Source organism: Camelus ferus, chromosome 24 (genome assembly GCF_009834535.1).
Source record: "Camelus ferus isolate YT-003-E chromosome 24, BCGSAC_Cfer_1.0, whole genome shotgun sequence".
In the NCBI taxonomy this organism is placed as follows: domain Eukaryota; kingdom Metazoa; phylum Chordata; class Mammalia; order Artiodactyla; family Camelidae; genus Camelus; species Camelus ferus.
In genome coordinates, this window is record NC_045719.1 from 15,720,435 (window position 1) to 15,744,265 (window position 23,831).

At 31.3% G+C, this 23,831-nt stretch overlaps 1 protein-coding gene across 1 annotated transcript in view; it reads right to left on the reverse strand.

The window, feature by feature from the left end:
- Nucleotides 1–23,831, reverse strand: part of CCDC178 (coiled-coil domain containing 178) — a 280,794-nt gene that overhangs the window by 217,507 nt on the left and 39,456 nt on the right. The window contains 5 exon segments of the mRNA XM_032467208.1: nucleotides 5,791–5,944; nucleotides 9,267–9,409; nucleotides 11,230–11,450; nucleotides 16,802–17,002; nucleotides 19,334–19,416. Coding sequence (XP_032323099.1) covers nucleotides 5,791–5,944; nucleotides 9,267–9,409; nucleotides 11,230–11,450; nucleotides 16,802–17,002; nucleotides 19,334–19,416 — 802 coding nt within the window.

The following is a 23,831-nucleotide window of genomic DNA, read 5'->3' on the forward strand; positions in this document are numbered from 1 at the left end:
TAACTATAGAAGCATACATTAAATTTTAGAAGTTGAAAAATTCTAGAATTACTAAATCAAAGAGCCATGTTTTTTCTAATTCAATTTGAAAATTTAATTTAAAAAGTGAAAAATATGTATATAACTAGAAATAAGACATAAGCAAAAGTACAAAAGAGCATTCTATATCATATTATATTACATTTGAAAATCTGAATAAATGATTACCTCTAGGCCCATTAAAAATTATAAATTAACCTCAAGGAGAACATATAACCTGATACGATTAATCACGATAAAATAAAACAAACGCCCATGAAAAAATAAAACAATAAACAATTTAAAAAAAACAAGTCATATTTTTCACCAAGGTGTTCTATCAAAATTTCAAAAAAGAAGTTATCTAAATCTATATTAATTCTCCAGGTAATAAAGAAATGAAGAAAAGCTTCAAAATTCATTTTATAAACCCAGCATAATCCTGATAATAAAATCTATCAAATACAGCACAAATTAAGAATACTGAAATACAGACTAACTTACGAATATGGATGCAAAATCTTAAATAAAATTATTGCAAATCAAACTCAGAGGTAAAGTAAAAGAACAATAAACCATAACCACACATAGTTCACCTCAAGAATATTAAAACGGTTTAATTTTAATATAATATATCATTTCAATAGGTCAAATGAGAAACCATTTAAAATCATCTTCACAGATACTTACAAAGTATTTTGCATAACTCATCATCTATACCAGAGTTTCTATAACCTGAGTATATTTTTAAAATCTTTAAAATAATAATGAGCATATATTCAAAATCAACATTTAGATAACATTCATCACTTGTTTCAAATAAAAACTGAAATAAAGCCAATTTCATAGATGTTATTTATGCCACACAATAAAATATACACCTAATAAGAGATTAAAATCTTATGATGAAAAAAATTAGCAATGTGTACATTTATGCATGTTACCACATTTTATCCATGTAACACATAAATATTGTATAACAAAAGAATAACAAAAAATTGCATTGTAGTTTGGCTGTAACAGTTAATAACTTTATGTTTATGAGAAAAATCACTCAGCCTCTTTAGACTGATTTCCTATTTGGTGAATTAACAGTATTAGTGACATAATTGGCTTATTTATTTTTAGTAAATAAACTGCTTAATTTGAAAGATTCTGAGATAAAAATATGAATCAAGAGGTATGGCTTAATGGGTGTTTTGTGGTATTTGGATCTATAGTTATAGTACATAGATCCATAAGTTAGCAATAAATATTAAATTTCTACTAACAAAGACAACATCCAGAAATATGAAAATATCACATATATACAAAAGGAATTTGCTTATTTACAACATTTATCTGTAAACTAAATTATAAAAAAGTTGTACGCTTGCCATTGTTCAATAAAATATGAAAATCACAAAGGATTTCTACATGTTTAAGTCATTTTTGTTATTATTTTCACAAATGACTAGATAAAATGAAATGGAGATGGCTGTTATTTTAAATATCACAAGAAACAAAGAGCTGCAGATAATGAAATTGTATTCTAAAAAAAAAATTCCTGAAGTATAAGAGAAGTAGACTTCAAAGAAAACATGGGAAAATAAATTATAGAAAAGCTTTACTTTTACATTTAAAAAGAATCTGAGCTTAACAATACTTTTACGGTAGTTAACCAATTTCAAGATGTTTTCTAGTTTACAAAAGTCATTGTTTGCAGAAATTAGAAGGGGAAAATGTGTTTTCATAGATGACAACACAAATTAGAGAAAAGTTTACGTTAATGAGGTAAAGATTCTGAACAAAGCACTATATGCCTTGAAATTTTAAAAGATTAGTTAGGTTGTATGTGCAATTAGGCAACACAAACCTTTTTTATTTCTCCTGAACTAGAAATTTCAACTGCATACCAAAAAATAATGCAAGGAAATGATGTACACCATTGCTTTTAATTCAGTGCTTAACATGTCAACTTAGAAAATCTAGTTTAAAGGTTTTTATAATGAGCAAAATACAGAAAAAAAAAATCTGAGCTTCAACATGTTCTCATCTACCCTAGAAAGTATGACAGCCCACAAATGATTTCTACAATTGAAAAATATTACTAACCTTATAAATACATTCACAATATCCCATCAAAAATAACATTTTTTATGGAGGGCCAAACTTGGCATTTTAGAAATGATCAAAGAAATAAAAAATGACTTTAGGTTCAATGAATGAATTTTCCCTCTTTGAAAATATTAACAGTGATATTTTTATAAATGATAAATTTCAGCATAATTAGAAAATTGAGGTCATAATTATTTGACAATACTATACATTTTAAGAGTTTTTATTGGTTGTGCTATACTTCCCTCATATTTATAATAGTCCCCGGAAGAAATTATATATAGGCAAGCTACATGCATTCTAAATCATCAAGGAATATTTCAGTGTCTACACTCTACAATCCCACCTCATCAAGTGCCCTCTGGGCTCTTAAGATGAAGTTATTTTCCCCTATTTTCCCTCCCTTCCTTCCTTCCTTCCTTCCTTTCTTTCTTCCTTCCTTCCTCCCTTCTTCCCTTCCTTCCTATTTTCTTTCCTTTATTCATTGGTTAACTCGCTCATTCGGCAAGCCTAATATGGCTTTTTCTGAATGCCTAAAATGACATTTTATTGAGTACCTACTATGGGACAGGCACTATGCAAGTTATGCAGAGAAAACAAAAATCACAATTCCTTTCCTGTCCTTAAAGGCCTTAAAAGCCCTTAAAAATCAGAAGGAACAGTATTTATGAAAAGTTGGAAGAAAGTAAGCCATGGAACATTCTGGCATCTTGAAGTTTGTCCAAATAGCTAGAGAATAGAGTTAGAGTGAAAGGAGTAGCAAGAGAGAAGTTTGAGAGAGAAATAAGGGTGGACTGCAGAGAGATTTGCATTATTACTATCTATTTAAGGTCAGTTTGTTCCAACTCACTGATTCTATCTCATTCCCTCTGGCATTTCAGCTCCATGTGCTTTAGTTTAGTGTTTCCTGCCTTGCCTATTTCTAGATTTTTCTACATCACCTGTGCAGTGGTGTAAGTCACTCTCAAGTTAATTTAGGTGCATATTCCCTACACTGCATAAATATGAACAAAATACAAACATTTTCAGGGAAAGAAAATTTTGAGAATCTCAAATCTAGCTCACTAAAGAAGCTTGTAAAAGATATACATTGGTAACAAGAAACAAAATAACACCAATGAGAAATCTGATGAACAGAAAAATTTGTGTGCAAAATGTTTAACCAGGAATAAATATAATCAAATATTTACTGTGTAAATTAATATGAAATCATCTTAATACAAGGATTATTAAATAAGATAGGCATAACATGATGGAAAATAGAACATAGGTCAGGAAAAGGTCATATGGTCCTTAAACTGTTCAGGAACAAGCTAATAATGTTGATTATCTTCACATCCAGTAAATGAAATATGCATTTCAAAAATTCTAATAATTTATAGCTCAAAAACATATAAATAAAATATATCATAAAAAATTCAATTCTAAATTTAGTTTAGAACTTAGTTTCATCTAAAAATATGGTTTCAAATTATATAATGCAAAAATATGGATAAAAAATGAAGAGATAATAAAAAAGTTCACTATCATACTGAGATATTTTAATACAGCTTTCATAGTAATTGATACCTTAGTCAAAATAAATCAGAAATAGAAGATACTTAGGTAACACCATGAGCACAGTTCACAAAATGAACCTATTTAGAACATCCCACTATCAGAGAAACCATTTTTCTAAAATAAAATATTTATGCAAATTACCTATATGGTAGGAAACAAATTAAGCCTTAACAAAATTTTAAAAATATCCATCATATATGCTACCTTTATGAACAAATCAGAATGATATTAAAAATCAATTTAAAATAAATAACTTTAAAATTTAGTGGAGATAGAAGGGTTAGTTGTCTAAGACTGACCACAGGCTGTCTTTGCAGAGAGAGTATGCCTTTGATAAAGTTTCCAGAAATTAGTTAAGGTCCAATTTAGAAAAACTACCTAAATAAATGGAGAGATGGATCATGTCTGTGTTTAAGGATCCTCTCATAAAGATTTCATTTCTCTATCATATAATCCATAAATGAATATGATTCCAATGATAATTCCAATAAAATGTCTGAAGGAAATGAACAAGACAATACTGAAATTTATATGGAAGGACAAAGGTCAAGAATAGCCTAAAACTCTTAAGACGGGGAACTCACCATAATAAATAATCAAAACTCACTATGTAAGTTTAGTAATGTAGACATGAAGTATTGAGATAAAAATGTTAAGTAGACCAAACAAATTAAAAAGAGAATAGAAAGAGATCCACACAAAACAAATATGGAAGCCTCATATGTGACAGAGATGACTCTAAATATTAATAGATAAGTATAATAAATTATAATCCTTTCTTTTCAACATAAGAAAAAATGTAATTGGAGCCTCACTTCACATAATACTTATATATGAATTTCAAACTGATTATGATTCATGGCTGGCAAGCCAAATATGCATTCCTAAAATTCTAGAGATAGTTTGTTACTTTTACACTTGTAAATAGAAGATAGATTGAGAAAAAACTCAATTTTGAATATTTTAAACATATTTTAATCTAAAAGTATCATATAATTATGAAAGGAAAATTTCAAATCACGTAGAATAAAATACCAGAAAATATTTTTTGACTTCAAGGTAGGAAAACTTGATTTTAAAAGTTTGGTAAAACATAAAAGTTCAAAGTGAAATATTTATAACTTTCAGTACACTAAAATCGAAATTTCTCTTCATCAGAAGTTACCATAAAGAAATGAAAGATGATTGGATGAAACTATTTTTAACGTGCAACTTTAAAATATTTAGTATTCATAACATAAAACAAATTCTTGAAAATCAGAAAAAAAAAAAAAAACCATCACTCAACATACAGAATTAAAAACCATGAGCAGGTTTTTCACGGAAAAGGAAATACAAATAACCTGCAAGAGCCATTAAAATATGTTTAGTCTCATTCTTCATTACAGATTCATTTAAAAACCCATAATGAGACACAATTGAAGAGCCTTATAATAGAAAGTGGCCAAAAAACCCCCCCAACAAAAACACAGTAGTTTTAACCCTAGATAGGAATGCAAATTGGTACAGAATGTGTATATTATTGCCTTTTACTGAACTACTATTTCTGTTTACCATTTTCTTATTTCCGTTTACTATCATTTTCTTTTACTACAGTGAATGAGATGCAGTAGAAGAGGAAGGCAGAAAAGATGAGTCATGAGGGAAGGTCAGTAAGACACCAAGTGTGAGAGGACTCAGTCTCACCAATCCTGAAGGGAACCACCAGCCAGGATGTATGTAGTTTCTAAAACCTGAGAATGATCTTAAGCTGACAGCCACCAAAGAAACAAGGACCTCAATGCTCAAATCACAGGATCTGAATTTTGCCAAAACTGAATGAGCCGGAAAGCAGATTCATCCTGGAGTCTGCAGAAAGAAATGCAAGGCTGATACCTTGATTTTAGTCATGAAAGACCTAGAGCAGAGGAACCGGCTGAGCCACGACCCAGAGAAACTTTATGATAATAAATGGGTGCTGTTTTAAGCTGCTAAAACTCTGGTAATAAGCAACAGAGAATCAATATAGACAGAAAAATTGGCTACCAGTTAATTATTGACAGAGAATAAGTTTAAATAGCCTTGGTGCAAAGCTAAAAGTCAGTATTTTTTTAATTTTTAATTATAAAAACTCACTTTTTTTGATAAAGTAGCTAATTGTTTTTTTGATGATCTTGTTTCCCTCAGTACTTCAGTCACTATCTCTTCATTCTCCTCAACATTAACATTAACATCTTGTATTGATGTACAGTATAAATTATACAGACCATTAAGTCTATCCAACTCTCTCCTAGGAGAAAAAACACATTTGATTTTATCCACAAAGAAGGGGAAATTATATTTAAAATTGTATTTAAATTGCCCTCTGACTTAATGTAAATCAATAGAATTTATCTATTCCTAAAATTTTTCCCATCTCAAAGCAACTCCTGAAAAGCACCACTTAGATACAAAGAAGTAAATAGTGAGAAAAAAATGTATGTTTCCAGTGGGAAGAAATTGAGAGAAAAGTGATTTGTAAATTATTTAAAATAAACAACCTTTGGATTTGATCTCAGGTGAGAGATCTAAGCACCTGTGATTAATTCGCTGGGTAGTACAAAGATGAAAGGCAAGGAAAAAAGAAGAGAAGGAGATGTAAAAGTGGAAAGACCACACATTATTAAAGCTCTGGTTTACTGTCTTTTCTTCCACATGGTCATAGAGGTAAAACGGAGGAAACTGCAATCTGGGAAAGCAAGGGGCTTATTTAAAGAGAAGTAATTGCCTGACCGTTCTTTGTTTCTATGTGACCTTCCACAAAAAAGACCAGTGCTAATATGTGAACCAGATAATCCCTTATCTTATCTAGTAGACAGTACAGTATAGTGTAGTATCAGTATAGATAGTACATTATCTAGTAGAAAACATGTTTCAAATATAAAAGTCACTTTAGACCATGGTATTATAGTTTAATATATGAAGAAAGTACAGCGAGAAAATGCCAAAATTATCATGTGTGTAAAATATCAGCAAGCAATGCAGATAAGCCCAACTTTTTTTAAGACACCATAAACAAAATATAGAGTGGGAGATTTAATTGAAAGTCATATAAGAGACCAAAGAGTAAATCATTTGTGTGTAATAAAATCCTACAAACCAATATGGAATAGAAAAATTATCCAATAGACAAATGAGCAGAGAAGATAAACAAGAATTCACAAGAAAATAAATGCCAGTGGTGTGGCATTCATGTATTTATGGTGTGTTTATTGAACTGGCCCAGGCTCTTATACACTAACTATGATTTTAGGAGTAGAGTCAAATGAAACTGAAAGACACAACCTCCCTATATAAATGAAATTTGAAGCAACAAACAAATAGGCAAGAAGATTCTTCTTTACCCCTCCATGTCTGGAGAGTACAGGCTTCCTATCAGAATATCCACAAATCAGGCAATGTGATATATTACATTAACAAACTGAAGAATAAAAATCATATGATCATCTCAATATATGCAGAAAAAGTTTTTGATAAAATTCAACATCCATTTATGATATAGAACTCTCCAGAAAGTGAGAACAGAGGGAATATACCTCAACATGATAAAGATCATATACAGTAAGTCCACAGCTAACATCATACTCAACAGTGAAAAGTTGAAAGCCTTTCCTCTAAGATCAAGAACAAGGTAAGGATTCCCACTCTCACCACTTTTATTCAACATAGTACAGTAAGTCCTCGCCACTACTAAGAATCAGACAAGAAAAAGCAATTTTCAAAAATCCAAATTGGAAAGGAAGAAGTAAAACTGTCATTGCAGCAACGTGCTACTACATACAGAAAATCCTAAAGATGCCAGAAAACTAGTAGGGCTCTTCAAAGAATTCAGTAAAGTTGAAGGATACAAAATTAATATACAGAAATTTATTACATTTCTATACACTAACAACAAACTATTGGAAAGTGATATTAAGGAATAATTCCATTTACCATTCCCTCAAAAAGAATAAAATACCTAGCAATAAATCTACCTAAGGAGGTAAAAGACGTGCACTCAGAAAACTGTAAGACACTGATGGAAGAAACTGAAGACTACACAAACAGATGGAAAGATATACTGTATTCATGGATTGGAAGAATTAACATTATTAAAATGACCATACTATCAAAAGCAATCTACAGATTAAATGCAATCCTTATCAAAATACCAAGAGCATTTTTCACAGAACAACAACAAATCATTTTAAAACTTGTATGGAAACACAAAAAGCCTGAATAGCCAAAACAATCTTGAGAAAGAACAGAGTTGGAGGAATCATGCTCCTTGACTTCAGCCTATACTGCAAAGCTACAGTATCAAAACAGTATGGTGCTGGCACAAAAGCAGACACATAGATCAATGGAACAGAATAGAGAGTCCAGAAATAAACTCATACACTTATGGTCAATAAATCTATAACAAAGGAGGCAAGAACATACAGTGGAGAAAAGACAGTCTCTTAAATAAGTCGTGCCAGGAAACTGAAGAACTACATGTAAAACAATGAAATTAGAACATTTTCTCACACAATATACAAAAATAAACTAAAAATGAGTTAAAGACATAAATATAAGACCAGAAGCTATAAAACTCCTAGAAGAAAACATAGACGGAAAGAAAGAGGGAAGGGGCAAGAAAGGGTTTAGGGGATTAAGAGGTACAAACATTTATATATATATAAATAAATAAGCTACAAGGATATACTATACAACACAGGGAATATAGTAAACATTTTATAATAATTATAAATGCAGTATAATCTTTAAAAATTGTGAACCACTATGTTGTACACTTGTAACATATAATATTGTACATCTACTACATCTCAATAAAAATAACGTTTAAGCACATGTTGAATTGCCATTGGATAGAAGGCAATATAAACATCTATAATAAGTAGATGTTATTCAGATCATAGGATAGTGTGCAAATCTTTGTTTTTCATTTTGCTTATATTTACTTGACTCTAGCTCCATACTGAATATGAGCTTTTTTTATACTAAATCATTTACCAAATTGAATAAATAAAAACTTTATATCACATAGAAACAAAGATTTTAAAACCAAATCAATGAGAAACTAAAAGAATATCATAAAATATAAATATATTAGAAATATAGTAAAAAATTAAGTTAATATACAAAATATAATTAATCTATATATTTAAAAGTATTCAATGTTATTAGAAATCAACTATGAGTTAAATTAATTAGATGCTATGTTTATAAATTAATACAAAGCTATATAATTTATTTTTTATAATATCTCATGCTGTAAAATTTTTCTTAGTCACTTTTGCACATAGGTGGCAGAAATATATATTGTTAGAGCATATCCATAGACAATGTGGCAATATGTCTGAATAGCTTTAAAATGACACAGAAAAATACTGCTTTAGGAATTCATACACACGTGGTTTACATATGTAAAAGGTACATATATTAATTTATATATAAACTTGATAGTAAGATAGATACAGGTAATGCAGACCTTTCTTTTTATCTGAATTTCTTATAAAGGAGTATACATTACATTTTTAATTAAAATTTTAGTTCTAAATGCTATGAATAATACTGTGGAAAATACTTACCTGTAGCCTTCTATGCTTATTTTATCTTTAATAATATCCTTTTCCATGTCTTCTCTAATTTGTTTAGCATTCAATTTGGCTTTTTTGAGATTTTCTATGGTTTCTTCAAGTTCTCCATGAACTTGTCTGTATAGTTCCATTGCCTAGAAATAAAAAAAGTTTGCTAATATATGCACTAATTGGTTAATTAAAATAATCAGACAAGGAAGATCAGAGAAAGGACTCAGAGTCGTTTTGATTAGATTATAAATGTTCTTTATATCGATTTTTTCCCAGATTTAGTCTATTGTTTAGCACAATAGAGTTGTAGGTTTCTTTTACCTTACAAGGCATCAATACTAGAAATGTAGAAGTTACTGAGTAACTTCAATATCCCAATGAACGTGACCAAAATAAATTAACTTTCCATCCACAAAAAACTACAACTTTTTATTGTTCAAATAATACATTATTGTAGAAAAATCAGAAAACACAAATGAATAAAGAACATTTTTAAAATCACCTATAATCTTCTCACTCATGAATAAAATAAAAATGCTGGCAAAAATGTGAGGTGTATCAGGTGGGATTGGTTGTGGTTATAGAAGAAAAAAGCCAAGTATACAAAACTGTAGTTTATTTTTCTCTCTCAGAAATAGAAACAAGGCTCCTCTGGGCTTTCTCTTCAGCCATCCTAAATACCAGCTTCCATTCCCAAGGTTACTTTGTGCTATAAAATGGAAGTCAGAGCTACAGATACCACATCTGGGTTAGTCCATTTTAGAAAGCTTTCCTAAAAACTCCTATATTACTCCGACCCACATCTCATTAGAAATACCACGAGAAAGGGGAAACTGGGAAACGAATTTTAGCCTGACACAATGACATCCAGCCATAGAAAAGGGGCCTACTATTAAGAAAGGACAGTACTAGAATCCGCTGGTCCACGGTGGAGAAATCGGAGTCTCCAGCACTGCTACTACTTCAGTAACATAAACGGTTAGAGACGCTTTGGAGACCAGCATGGTTTTATCTAATGAAGTTGAAAATGGATATAACCCATGACTTAGCAAGTCACTAGATAACACAGCCAAGAAAAATTCACAAACATAGAGAGAGGAACATGATCATGGCTGCTTATCATTTATATTCAAATCAGCACTGTAGCCAAATGCTGGAAACAACTCAGATGACCAAGAGAAAATGGTAAATAAGAAATTCTAAGGTATCTATTTGATGGAACATGGCAAATAAAATGAATGAACTAAATCTGCATGTATCAATAGTAAATTGACTAAAATAATGTCAGATTAAAAAAACAAATTGCAGAGTTATAAGATGTATGATAATATTATAAACAATACTATGTATTGTGCATAAATACATATATAAGTATTATTCAAATTTTGCCTAGAAACAGAATTTCATGATGAGGCTGTCTATGAAGAACAAGGGAGGAAAATGGAAAGAATAGAGGCATTTAACAACTTACATTACTTCACTTTACATAATCAAAAACAAACATGATACAAAGTTAAATTTGTTCATTTAGTGGCAGGTATAAATAATTTACTTTTCTATAATAAGATCCCACAACAGGAGAGTTAAATTTCATTAATCATTAAAAAGACCTTACACTTCAGTTACATATTTTCATCTACAATGAAACTGATATATTCTACTTACATTATTCCTTAGTTTGATTTACAGCTTCAATTAATACCATGTTACTTAAAATCTCCAAAATTTTATTAGTAGACTGACTAAATATTATTAACATCCTAAGTATAAAAGTAAGGAAAGAAGACACAGTTTAAATGACTACCAATCAATTGTACCCTGTATAGTTTAATAATTCCTTAAGGAAATAAATAGCAGGTTAATTTTAAATGAAAATGAAATCTTTAAGGATATGTTAATTTCTCATAGTTGAAACCTTTATAACTAAGTTAACAATCTGTAAAATGCACATTAATTCATTTACCTCAAATTTTTTCTGATAAAATTCCCTCAGAGCTTCAAGTTCATAATCCCGCTTTGAGAGCAGCAGAGGGCGATATTTATTCATGTAGTCTACGTCTTCTTGAAGTTTTGTATTAGCTTCTTCTAATTTTGCCTTTTGTTCCTCAAGACATTTTACTTGATGAGTTTCACTTTCAAGATGCCATCGTAATTCTATAATATCTCTCAAATAGGCCTCGTGCTCTAGGCATACAATGATGATAATAAAAGAAAATCAGTTTGTAAAATAAAAGCTTCCGAAGGACATCTTTACTTGGTAATAGATAAATATGAAATATTTTCATGTCAGAAATTACTTATCTGCAAATCTTGCTAAATTTAAAATTAGTTATTTTAATATTGCATTATAAAAATATGTCGGTTTCTTCATTCACCATTAAATGGATTAAAATATACAAAAATCACCAGAAAATTATAAAAATAACTCATATAAAAATAGTATACAAAATAATGTTCACTACAAAAATAAAAATTAAGTAGAAAACAGAATAATCTCACTCACAAAGCAAAATTAAAACAAATTAAAATGCACAGGTCTAGTAATAAGCCTAACATAAATTGTGCAAGACCTATAGGGAAAAAATGACAAAGTGCTATCAAACAATAGAAAAATAAATTTGAATATAAGGATAAAAATTTGGGGTTCTGTGTAAAAATATTTGAAATTATAAATACAAAAATTCCCCTCAATTAATTTATAAATTAAACTAAATGTCAATTAACAGACTAGGACAATTTTAGAGAAACTAGATAAAAAATTTCTTCATTATATTAATAAAATTTCTAAGGTTAACCTAACTTTGCATTCTTGGACTAAAATTACATTGGCTATGTTGGGGTTCTTTTTCTCTTTTTAAAATAAATTTCTTGATGAGTTTTACTGATATATTCATTGAGGATATTTTGCATTTATACTCATGAATTCAGCCTTTCCATATTTGTATTATCCTCATCAAATTTGCTTTATAATTTATGCCAGCTTCTTATATCAGTTGTAGTTTGTTTTATTTCTATTCTTTAGGATTTTGTCGAGGTTTGAAATTACATGTTTCATACTATTGTCCCAGTATGTATGTATGTATGTGTGTATTTTGCAGGGAAGGATTTTTAGTGACTAAGTCAACATCTTTCCTTTAATGGCTATACGTATATTTGGGTTATCTATTTATATATCAATCCATTTTTCCTGTGAATTCATCCAGTTCATCAAAGTTTCAATAATATTCTGAGACATTTGTTCCAATTACCTTCATTTTTATTAATCACTGCTACATGTTTATGTACCATTTTCATTCCTAATTGGATTTAGTTATATATTTGCTGTGTTCTTAATGAATCCTGTTATTGATTTTCTATTATTCTTTTTTTCATCATTCTCTTTATAGTAAGCCAACACTCATTAGCTCTGCGTATCTTCTGAATTATATAAATTTCATCATTTAGCCATTTTGTTATTGGTTTTCTGCTTTTTCTTTTGTATTTATTTTGCTTTGACTTTTCTAAATTCTGAAGTCATATTTCAAAACTATGAATCTATCTTCTTTTCTGATATAATAAAACTATTGATTTTCCTTTATGACTTAGCTTTTTTTCACTCAAGTGAAGAAAATTTTAATAAGTTTTATTGATACAGTTTTAAATGTTTTCTAATTTCTTGAATTTGTGCAATGTTTGACACTATCCACATTTTTACTGTTTATATTAATGAGACAGTAGTATTTTTGCTTTAAAAAGTCAGTCACCATTTTTTCAGCATTACATTATCTCCATGATGATCTTCTATTAGATATTCATCATACCTTCTCATTTTATATTCTATGCTTTTGAATATTTTATTTATATTTCCTTCTCCTTGTGTGGCTGTAATGCATTCCATGTAATTTCTTCAAAGTTTACAGCTATTACTTTTCCCTTCCTTAGTCTAACAGACCATTTAGCCAATCACTGAGTTATTAATTTTGAGTAACGTATTTTTAATTTCTAGTGAGGCTTTTTACTTACATTTTTGCTTTCTTTTAAAATAGTCTTTTAGTTCTTCTTTTTATTTCTTGAGACATATTAAACATACTCATTTTATAATCTCATGTATAATACAGTATCTGAAAACTTTTTGAGTAACACTTTGCTGTTTCTACCAACTCACACTCTTTGAATCTGTAGCTTTGCGTTTTATGATATTTGATATTCAGCTATTCCTTATCTTGAAATTTTATCTGGTATCTAGATTGAGGTTTCAGTCTTCAAGAAAAAAATCTGTCTTTGCTCCTGAAGATGCTTAGCTTTACTACCATCTCACAGAACATTTAAATGACATTCTCCACTTAACTATTTTCAGATACACAGACAGCAGGAATTTCAGTCACAAATCCACTTAGATCACTACATTTAGAATTCTTAGAGAATACTGTTTGTTTTCCTCCACTGACTAAGTGAAACAAGCTACCTTCTCTGCTATTCAGTCTGAGCAACAGGTTTATTCATGATTTATGCTTGCGCTGGAGATGGAGATCTTTGTTTCTCATCTTCATGTCATGACTTCTAACTGGACTTCTCATCTGGATGAGCCTTAGGCTTTATCCCCAGGCTCCTGTACCAAATAGATATATTGAAATGGGAACCAAAGGATATCAGGGTTTCAGGGATTCCTTCAAGGCTAAATCTGACATTGGTGCACCAAAAAATTCCATCCCAAACTTAAATGTTGGTCGTGACGCATTTCTTAATTTATTGAGAGCTTGTCAGGATATTTCATAGGATTTTTAGCAATAAAATACATGAACAAAACCTGACAGCTGAAAGTGAGAATGAGAGAAATATGAAGCTGATCTGAACGCACCACACAGTCATGAAGAGCCCAGCCCATTAGATCTGCAGCTTGAAGAAGATCCTCCTTAGCCCACCCACAAAGCCATAAACAAAATGCTTATTGTAAGCCACTGAGTTCCAAAGTCATTTGCTACAAAGCATTACTATAGTAATAGCTAATTAATTCATATGACAAAGCAATTTGTTGAAACAAAACAAAATAAGAATATTTAACTAAATTAATTAATTCTATTAATTCCTAAGATATTCTTCCATGGTAGAGGCACTCTTGTGAGCATTTATATGGGACACAATTATCTTCATACTCCATCCTTTCTGAAAGGTTAATCCCCAAAACTCCCTCCCAGACTTCCTTTCACCAGTCTTACATTCGTGTTCTTTCTAGCTACCTGACCACTGTGCCTTCCCTTTTGCCACCTTCCATCTATACCTCAGGCCATTTCTCCTTCAAGATGATTTGCCTCCACCTTTCTCAAACTGAGGTTGTACTATGGCAGCTCCCCAAACTATGTCAACATACAATTCAAATCCATTCATAAACTGAGGCTGTGAATTTTTCTCTCCCTTTAGATGGTCATAGGAAAGTATGAGAAGCCATAAATGTAAGTTAAGGGAAAGACAGGGAAGCTACAAAAGCAGGTACAATGGAAGTACCAGGGGAATTTGAGTCATTAGTTTATTTGTGCCTTCAGATTCTTCAGAAGAGTAATGTATGTATTCTTATTTTATAAGAAAACATTGCTATGCACATCCAATTTTATAATTTGTAGGATCAAAGAACACCCATTTATGGTGAAAAACTTATTTCTGGTTAACTTTTTTGATAGGGAAAAGAAAAGGCAGTTGTTAGATTATTGGCTGCGTATCAGATGTCAAGGGCTATTATACTGGGGAGGGGAATGCAGTGAGTAAGCAGAAAGGAAGGCAGTCAAGGGTATAAATACCCCAGCCTCACTCTTCTCCATTATCTCCCACGGTCTCTTGACACTGATTCCCATTGGCTGAACCCAGCAGGAAGACAGAGTGCAAAAGCTATCTTTAATGCAGTCTATTATAAAGCAGCCTTATGAGTCACAATACAAGCATGGGTGGGATGATTAGGGGAATGGATGGATTTGAAGAAGGAACCACAAGCTATCTAGAAAGAAGTAAATTTCCATAATTTTACTCAAAAAAGAAACTTCTACAAACATTATACTTAATGTCAAGGCTGTTAAGGAAATTAGACATTTTTCCTATCATATATGCTAGGGGTTTTGAGATTCTAATGATTGTAAAAATATATGAATCTATAACTTGTAAACAAATTCATAAAATTTAGAGATTATATCCCAAATATCTTAATATAAAGGCAGAATAGGTATATAAATTATTACATTAGTAGAATATTCACATCATAAATTCTATTTAAAAACCTCAGGAATCAGAACAAACTCACTCCAAACTCAAATTATTTTATATTTATAAACAGTTGTAGATATCAAATATTTTATGAAATGTATCACTTTAAAATGTGGGTAGAAAAAGGTGTACTCTTACCTGAGTTTAGAGTGCTTTTTGCATAATCTTTATAGTTAACTCTTCAGTAAAGAGTGACAACGACACTTTACTAACCAGACAACAACTGGGTTAGATTTACTCCCAGTCTAGGTTCTAGGCTCATTTCTTGGTTCTTAAATTCTGCTCCATAAGGGAGTGAACAAATGGAGAGTTTAAGCTGTGAGCTCAGTATTACTTTAAAAGGAAGAAAGAGCCATTAAACCTACAATTAATTGATCTATATATAAATTGATCAGCCAAAATGAAATAAAACCAGCCCTCAACATTGACTTTTCTACTACGACTACTACTACTGACAAGGAATGGCCTCCCGAACAATTAAAACTTGCAGATGGTTCTTTGTGGATGTGAATGTGAATCTGCTCAACAATCTCCTGGGATCCAGAATTTCCCAGGATGACTGTAATCTCAGGTGTGTGTGTGTGTGTGTGTGTGTGTGTGTGTACGTGAATCTTCAATTAAAATTGTTCCCCTCTGATAACATAAAAAGCTTCCAGCCTCAGCAGGATAAGGAAGTCTGACAAGCTTGATAAACCCAGTGACTGGAGAATAAAAAATCAAGTACTTCAAGATTGTTTAATACTTTACCACAGGTCCCTCACTCTGTCACCTAAAAGACAGCATTTCCTTTTTAAACACATGTTACCTCCATGACTCCTGAAAACACCTTAAATTTCATTGCCTGCTATAAGTTCCCAAAGCAAACTTACTACTGAATTCTCAAAAGCAGACACATGTAGTTCCTAAAATATCATTTAGAATTCTCTCATTTTCCTAGATTTAAAGATGTGGCTGATGACACCAAGTGGCAATCACTTTAAATTTCTAAATTTCTAGCAACTGAAATATTGTAGTCATTATAGGAAATATGTGCCAAATGTCTGCATGCCCTTTGGGTACTACAAATTCCATGGGATTTCTGACAAACACCAAATGACAGCAGATCCCAGGTTTCCTCAGTGCAGTCCCAATTTATGTCTGTGAACTCGGCATTATCATTAATAGCATCTTTCAAAGATGCACTGATTTGCATGAAAAATAATACGGTCACTCTAAGCAGAGGTAATTTTTCTTTATTCAGTGCATCAGCTGGCCATCCATGTCTCTCCAACAAAGAAAACGGCAATATGAAAAATTCCTATTATTACCTTTCTGCACAGCTAACGGGATTTCTTGAAGTTTCCAGATTGACCAAGAATCAATTTGCATGTTAATATTTTTCCTTCTAGATTTTTGTTGTTTTAAAGCTTCTTCAGCTTCTGCACGGTCAGTTTCTAGACTTTTAATCAGATAGATTGCCTCTGACAGCAATGTTTCCATTTCCTGCTTTAATTCTGGACACTTTTCATCTTAAAAGAGAAATACATATTCACATTTGTTAATGAATCAGCCTATAAGCTAAATGGTGGGAACATAGGTACTATCTGAATTGCTATCTTTTTAATATTTACATGTTTAATAGAGAATTTTAGAAAAAATGAATTAGCCTTTTAAAGGCAGTTATCATAATACAATCATAACTTTGATTATAACCTTTGAAGATAAATTTAGAAATGAATAATTTATAAAATAATTAGAATAACTAAGTCTCAACCATTATCTTCATGTGTAATTTTTTTTTCTGAAGGGAAAAACACATGTTCTATTCACAGGCTGTATTACAGAGCTTTATTTTGAAATTATGCTTATGTTTCCCCCCATTCTATGAGAAAAGCAAATCATGATGACTACATCAGATAAATACTGAAAGTCCTCAAATGGTTCTAGAAAAAAAGACACTTTATTCTTTATCTTATCAGATAATAACAACCCTAGTTAGCCTTGCCAGAAATTCATCACTGTTTCCAAATTCTATTCAGTTATAATACAAATGAGCTCCTTTAATAAGAAATATTTGTGTTCACTAAGAAAGACAGATATTGGTCCCATGTTGTGAGATATATACTTGTAAACAGTGGCTTCTGCCAAAATGCGACTTGACAAGAAGACATAAACAAACACCAAGTGTCAAGAAAGGCAAAGCCTCCAAAGAGCTGAAGCTGGAGGAAAAACCGTGAAACTGGATCAAGAAGAAAGGCAACTAACAGGCCTTTGTTTTGTTTTACTTCTGGACAATAAACACATTAATTTTCTGCCAGAAGGTAGTATTACACAGTGGTTATTAGTGCAAGCTTAGCAGTTACACAGTTTCTACTTCTAATCTAGTGGGCATGTCAAAGAAATTCAGCTTGTGCCTGTAAAGAATTCTTGAGAAACAGATTTCTCTATTGTAGTGCATCAAATTATATTCTCCTGGGCTGGTCTTTTACTTGGGTTCTATTTATTTGGTCTACTGTCTTCTTTTTTCAAATTCTACCATATTCTGGACACTTCATATTCTTAACTGTCTGTTCTTTATGACAACCATATACTTTGAACACTGTATACTTCGGGCAACTTATGATCCATTCAAATTTTAGAACAAGATTTCAGTCTGAAACACATGAGGAAGTTAATGCCACTTAAAATTGAAGCACTGGATATATATGTTTTACCACAGGTGACCATTATGTCTGTACAAGGTGTCTTTCATGTTTCTGTAATAGCAGTCTAAAATAAATGCTGCATGTACAACTTGGGGTAACTCCAATTCATTCTATTTAACATCTCTGTCAATTTTTTTCCCAGAATACCATCTCAACCAGTTTTACTATTTCATATTAAGTGAGAAACTATTGGCATTTTTTTGTTAGCATAAACAATTACAATAAATCTTTCTCACCCTGATGTTGTCTTATGTTTGAGAGTCAAATATACATGTTTATAATAAACATAATTGTAGTTAACTTAGCTTTTATTGTGACTATTAACACATTGATCCTTTCTCCTAGAATTTGTCATGTGAAAAATTAAGAAATAGTGAATGAGGTTTTCATCTTCATTATAAACATAAACAGTGAAAAGGAAAATAGTAAAAACAGAACCTCACTATGAATCACGGCTCTGAATAACAAAATATTTATGCTTCTCAAAAGTCCTGAGTTATTAGTTATCCTTCACTAGAAGGTGTTAAACAACTTTCTGTGGCAAGAGTAGGAGGAAGTGTTTAATATAATGTCAAGAATATATTCAAATATGTTGAAGATAATTTTAACACACATTTTATACCAGAATATAAATTATTTTACATTTTGTAAATTGTGACAAGAATATTAGTCTTAATTTATACAGATAGTAATGCTGTGATGTCCAATATGGTAGCCATGAACCACATGAAACTATTTACATTTAAACTTTGGTTAAAGTTAAACTTAAAAATTAAATTCTTCAGCCTCACTAGCTACATTTTAAGTGCTCAATTGCTGGATGTGCCTAGTAGCTACCCTGTTGGACAGCGAAGACATGGAACACTTCTACTACCACAGAAAGTTCTACTGGACAGCACTGAAATACAGTTAGCATCTTGAGAAGTGGGCAGGGATCATTATATACTCAGCACCTAGAGCAGTATATGGTATAAAACAGTAAAAATGTTTGTTGAATAAACATTTAATCAAATGATACAGAAGGTTCTCTATTAGACACTCATAAGAATGATAAAACTCTTCTTATATACAATTCTTGTGGAAGTTAGAAATTTATAAATAAAAGACCATGAGTTTTTAAATAATGCACTTATCTAATATGAGGTACAACTTTACCTCTCAATTCTGGTTTGGCCTCTTTCACTACTGTAGCAACACTTTGATCTTCTTTCAGGTCTTTTGTGGAAGAAGTACTGCTCCTTTATAATGAGAAAGAAGTCACCAATTACTAAAGGAGGGCTGTACTTAAAGTTAGTAAAAAAAAAGTTCAGGTGATGCTTTTACATTGAATTTTACATGTTAGTGATGAAACTTACTATACACGCAAATGCTACATATAGGAGATTAATATAGCAAAATTCTAATAGGTAATAGACTTTATATTCCAGGGTAATTAGAAAAGAAATTAAAAATTTGTTACACATAACTTGAAATTTCGTATTTTTAAAAACGAAATTCATCTTTTCTATAGACTGTTGCTATCAGAAAAAAGAGTTTATCGGAAATATTTCAAGAGCTATTTCTCTAATTTCAGTTTAGTAGTTTCTGAGGAACCAACATAAATGGTAAGGAGCAAAGTGTTATTTCACTTTTGAAGTTAATATGATTTTAGAAAAATGTCCAAAATAAAATGTTGTATCTTTTCTAAAAAATCTTTCTAAGCTAAAGTTCTATATACTAAAAAAAAAAAAATTCATTATCAATATTTCTCTGGTACAATTCTTGGATCCCAGACAAATTTTCATTGTATTTTTTTAAGAAGTACTCTTCCTGTGATAAAAGTTGTAAGAAAACAGATACCAACAACAAAGCAGGGAAGTTTCACTTCATCCATGTGATACTGCGTATGAGAACATTCCAGTTTACAGTTGAATAATATTCCATTGCACAAACATACCACCCCTTATTTATCTATGAGTCCACTGACGGATCGGAGGTTTCCACCTTTTGGCTACGGTAAATAATGATGACATGGATATTTTCATTCAAGTTTTGGTTTGAATACCTGTTTTGAAGTTTTTTGCATATGGATGGGTCATATGGTAATCCTACATTTACCTTTCTGAGGAACCACCAAACCGTTTTTCACAGTGGTAGAATCATTTCACATTCCCACTAGCAATGTACCAGGGTTCCAACATTCAATAAAAGTGTCTGGATCGAGCTTCTTTGTCTTGTTCCTGATCTTAGACTGAAAATTTTCAGTCTATTATCATTAAATATAATGTCAGTCAAGGATTTCTCATAAATGTCCTTTTCCATGTTTTGGAGTTCCCTTCCAATCCTAGTTTTTTGAGCGTTTTCATCATGAAAATGTACTGGATTTTGCCACGTGTTTTCCACAGCAATTGAGATGTTCACATGGAATTCCCCCCCTCTTTATTACTATGATGTATTACAATGATTGTTTTTTGTATTTTGAACCACTCTTACGTTCCTAGGATAAATCTTACTTGGCCATGATATATAATTCTACTAATATGTTGCTGGATTCATGTTGCTAGTGTTTTGTTGAGAATGTTTGCATCTATATTCATAAATTCATTGATCTACACTTCCTTTTCTTGTGATTCCTTTATCTGGCTTTATCAGAGTAATGCTGACCACACAGAATGGGTTACAAAGTGTTCCCTTTTCTTCCGTTGTAAAAAAAAAAAAAAAGTTTGAGAAGCACTAGTATTAATCTTTCTTTCAGTGTTTAGTAGAATTCACCAGTGAAGCCATCAGGTCCTGGGCTTTTTCTCTGGTAGGAGATTTTTCCTCCTGTTATTGATTTTTAATTTCACTGAACTGGATCAGAGAAATACTTTCTATGATTTTAATATTTTTAATCTTTTGAGATTTTTTAATGTGCTTTAACATATGATATATCCTGAATAATGTTCAATGTGAATGTGAAAAGAATGTGTTATCTACTGTTGCTGGGTGGAGAGTACTATGTAAGTCAGTTAGGCCTACATGGTCTTAGTTCTGCTCAAGTCTAATTCTTTATTAATCTTTTTGGTGCTTTTATCTATTATTGGAAATGGAGGTATTGAATTCTCAAACTCTTAATATAGAACTGTCTACTTCTTTCATTTCTATCAGTTTATACTTCATACATTTTGAGGTTATGTTTTTAGGTATGTATATAATTTTTATATCTTCTTGATGGAGTGGGCCTTTTATCAAGATATCAAGTATTCTTTGTCTCTTGTAATATGTTTTGGTTTAAAGTCTATTCTGTATTTTATTAATTTAGACACTCAAAGTCTCTTTTGGTTATCATTTCCTGAAACATACTTTTCTTCCTTTCACTTTCAACCTACTTGTGTTTTTCGATCTCAAGTGAGTCTCTTATAAACAGCATACAGCTGGATAATGTATTCTTATCCATTCTACCACTACCTATCTTTTAATAGGAGAGTTTAATTCACTTTCATGAAAAGTAATTACTGACAAGAAAGAACTTACTTCTGTCATTTTGCTATTTTTATATTTTTTATATTTTCATTCTTTAATTTCTCCATAACTCTCTTCTTTAGTGATTAGTTAATTTTATTCTTTTAGTTTCCTTTGTATTGGATTTCTGTGTTTTTTTTATTAGAGTTTTTCTTAGTGGTTCTTTGAAGATTATAATTAACATCTTAACTTCAAAAAATTAAGTATGAATTAAAACCAATGTAGTTTCAATAGTATTAAAAATTCTGTTCCTTTACAGCTCTGCTTCCTCTCTTTATGTTGTCATTTTCACAAATTACACATTTATACATTGTATACTCATTAATATAGATTTATAGTTAATTTTATCCATTTAATTTTAATTAGATAGAAAAATAAAATACATACATAATAAAAATGCAATTATACTGACTTTTGTATTTATCTTTGTAGCTAACTTTACTGTTGTTATTTCTTCATATGTCTTCAAGTTACTGTCTAGTATGCTTTCATTTCTGCCTGAAGGGACTACCTGAAGGATTTCTGATAGAGCAGGTCTGATAGTGATGGAGCCCCCCAGGTTTTGCTTACTGGGGTGGGAGTAGCTTAATTTCTCCTTTATTTTTGAAGGACACTTTTTGCAAGACTCAAAATATTTGTTTGACAGGTTATTTTCTTCCAGCATTTTACATGTCATTCCACTGCCTTCTGTCCTCCATAATTTCCGATGAGAAATTGTTTATTTTATTGATGATCTCTTGTACATGATAAGTCACTTCTCTCTTGCCACTTTCAAAATACTATCTTTGATCCAGGCTTTCAACAATTTGACTATATTATGTCTTAGTGTGAATCTCTGAGTTTATCCTGCTTAGATTTCATTGAGTTTAGTGGAAGTACAGATTCATTTTTTCCATCAAATTTGAAGAGTTTTCAGCCAATATTTCTTACATCTTCTTTCTTTTTTCTCTCCCCTGTCAGTCACTCTTGTACTCCAATTATGGGTATATTTGTATTCTTGATGGTGTACCTTCGATCTAGTAGGCCCTGTTCATTTTTCTGCATTGTTTTACCTTTCTGTTCCTCAGCCTGAATAATCTCAATTGATCTATCTATATGTTCACTGATTCTTTCTTCTGCCTGCCCAAAGCTATTGATGAATTTCTCTAATTTTTCATTTCATTTATTTTACCTTTTAGCTCTGGAATGTCTATTTGGTTCTTTCTTATAATTCCTATCTCTTTATTGATATTCTATATGTGTTGAGATATTAGTTTCCTGGTTTTGTTTAGGTCTTTGCCCAACAAATGCAATGTCTGGGCTTCCTCAGGTCCAGTTTCTTTAATTTCTTTTTTTCTTTTTCCTTGTTAATGGGACAAATTTTCTTTCTTTCTTTGCTTCCCTCATAATTTTTGTAAAAAACTAAACATTTTATCCAGGCTGCTTGCAACTCTGCCTTTATCTTCACTCTTGCCTATGCAGATCCTAAAGGTCAGCCAGAGGTAAACGATTCGTTTCCTTGGTCTTTTCTGAGCATGTGTTTAGCACTGGTCATACGTGTGCCCTTTTTCATTCTCCAGTACATACGAGAGCTTTGAAAAACCCCATTCCCCCATGTATCTTTTTTCCCCAGTATCTTTATTCCTAGGCATTTTAGTCTGTTTAATGCTTGTCCTGACTGTTAACCACAGCCTCAGACACTGGTGGCAAGTATACACCTTTAAATGCTTTAAGCAAACACTCCCTGGAAGTGGCTCCAGCTCTGTGATTGCTCTAAGTCAAGAAAAACAAAGACAAGCCTTTGTGCTGTTCCTTCAGGGAGTCATCAGACCGGTCAAAACATTGAACCATAATTCTTTGAGAATAAGGTCCATATTGTTCCTTCTGGCACTAGCAATGTGCACCACAAGTGCAGGCTGCTTGTTTCACGGCCACCACTAATCTAAGGGCTGGAAGATGGCAACTGGACAATTTAAAATGTCACAGTCATTTCTTAACACAATGTAGCAGACTTTTTCTTCATTAACTTTTCCCCTGGTTGTTGTAAGTTTTGGACTAGATTCCAGATTTCTGCAAAAGTTGATTCTAACCAATTTTTGCCAACTTTACAGTTGTTTTGTGGCAGGACAGAGTTTTGGAGATCCCCATTCTGCCATTTTCAGTGATACCCTAATTCTTATATTTTTAAAAATAA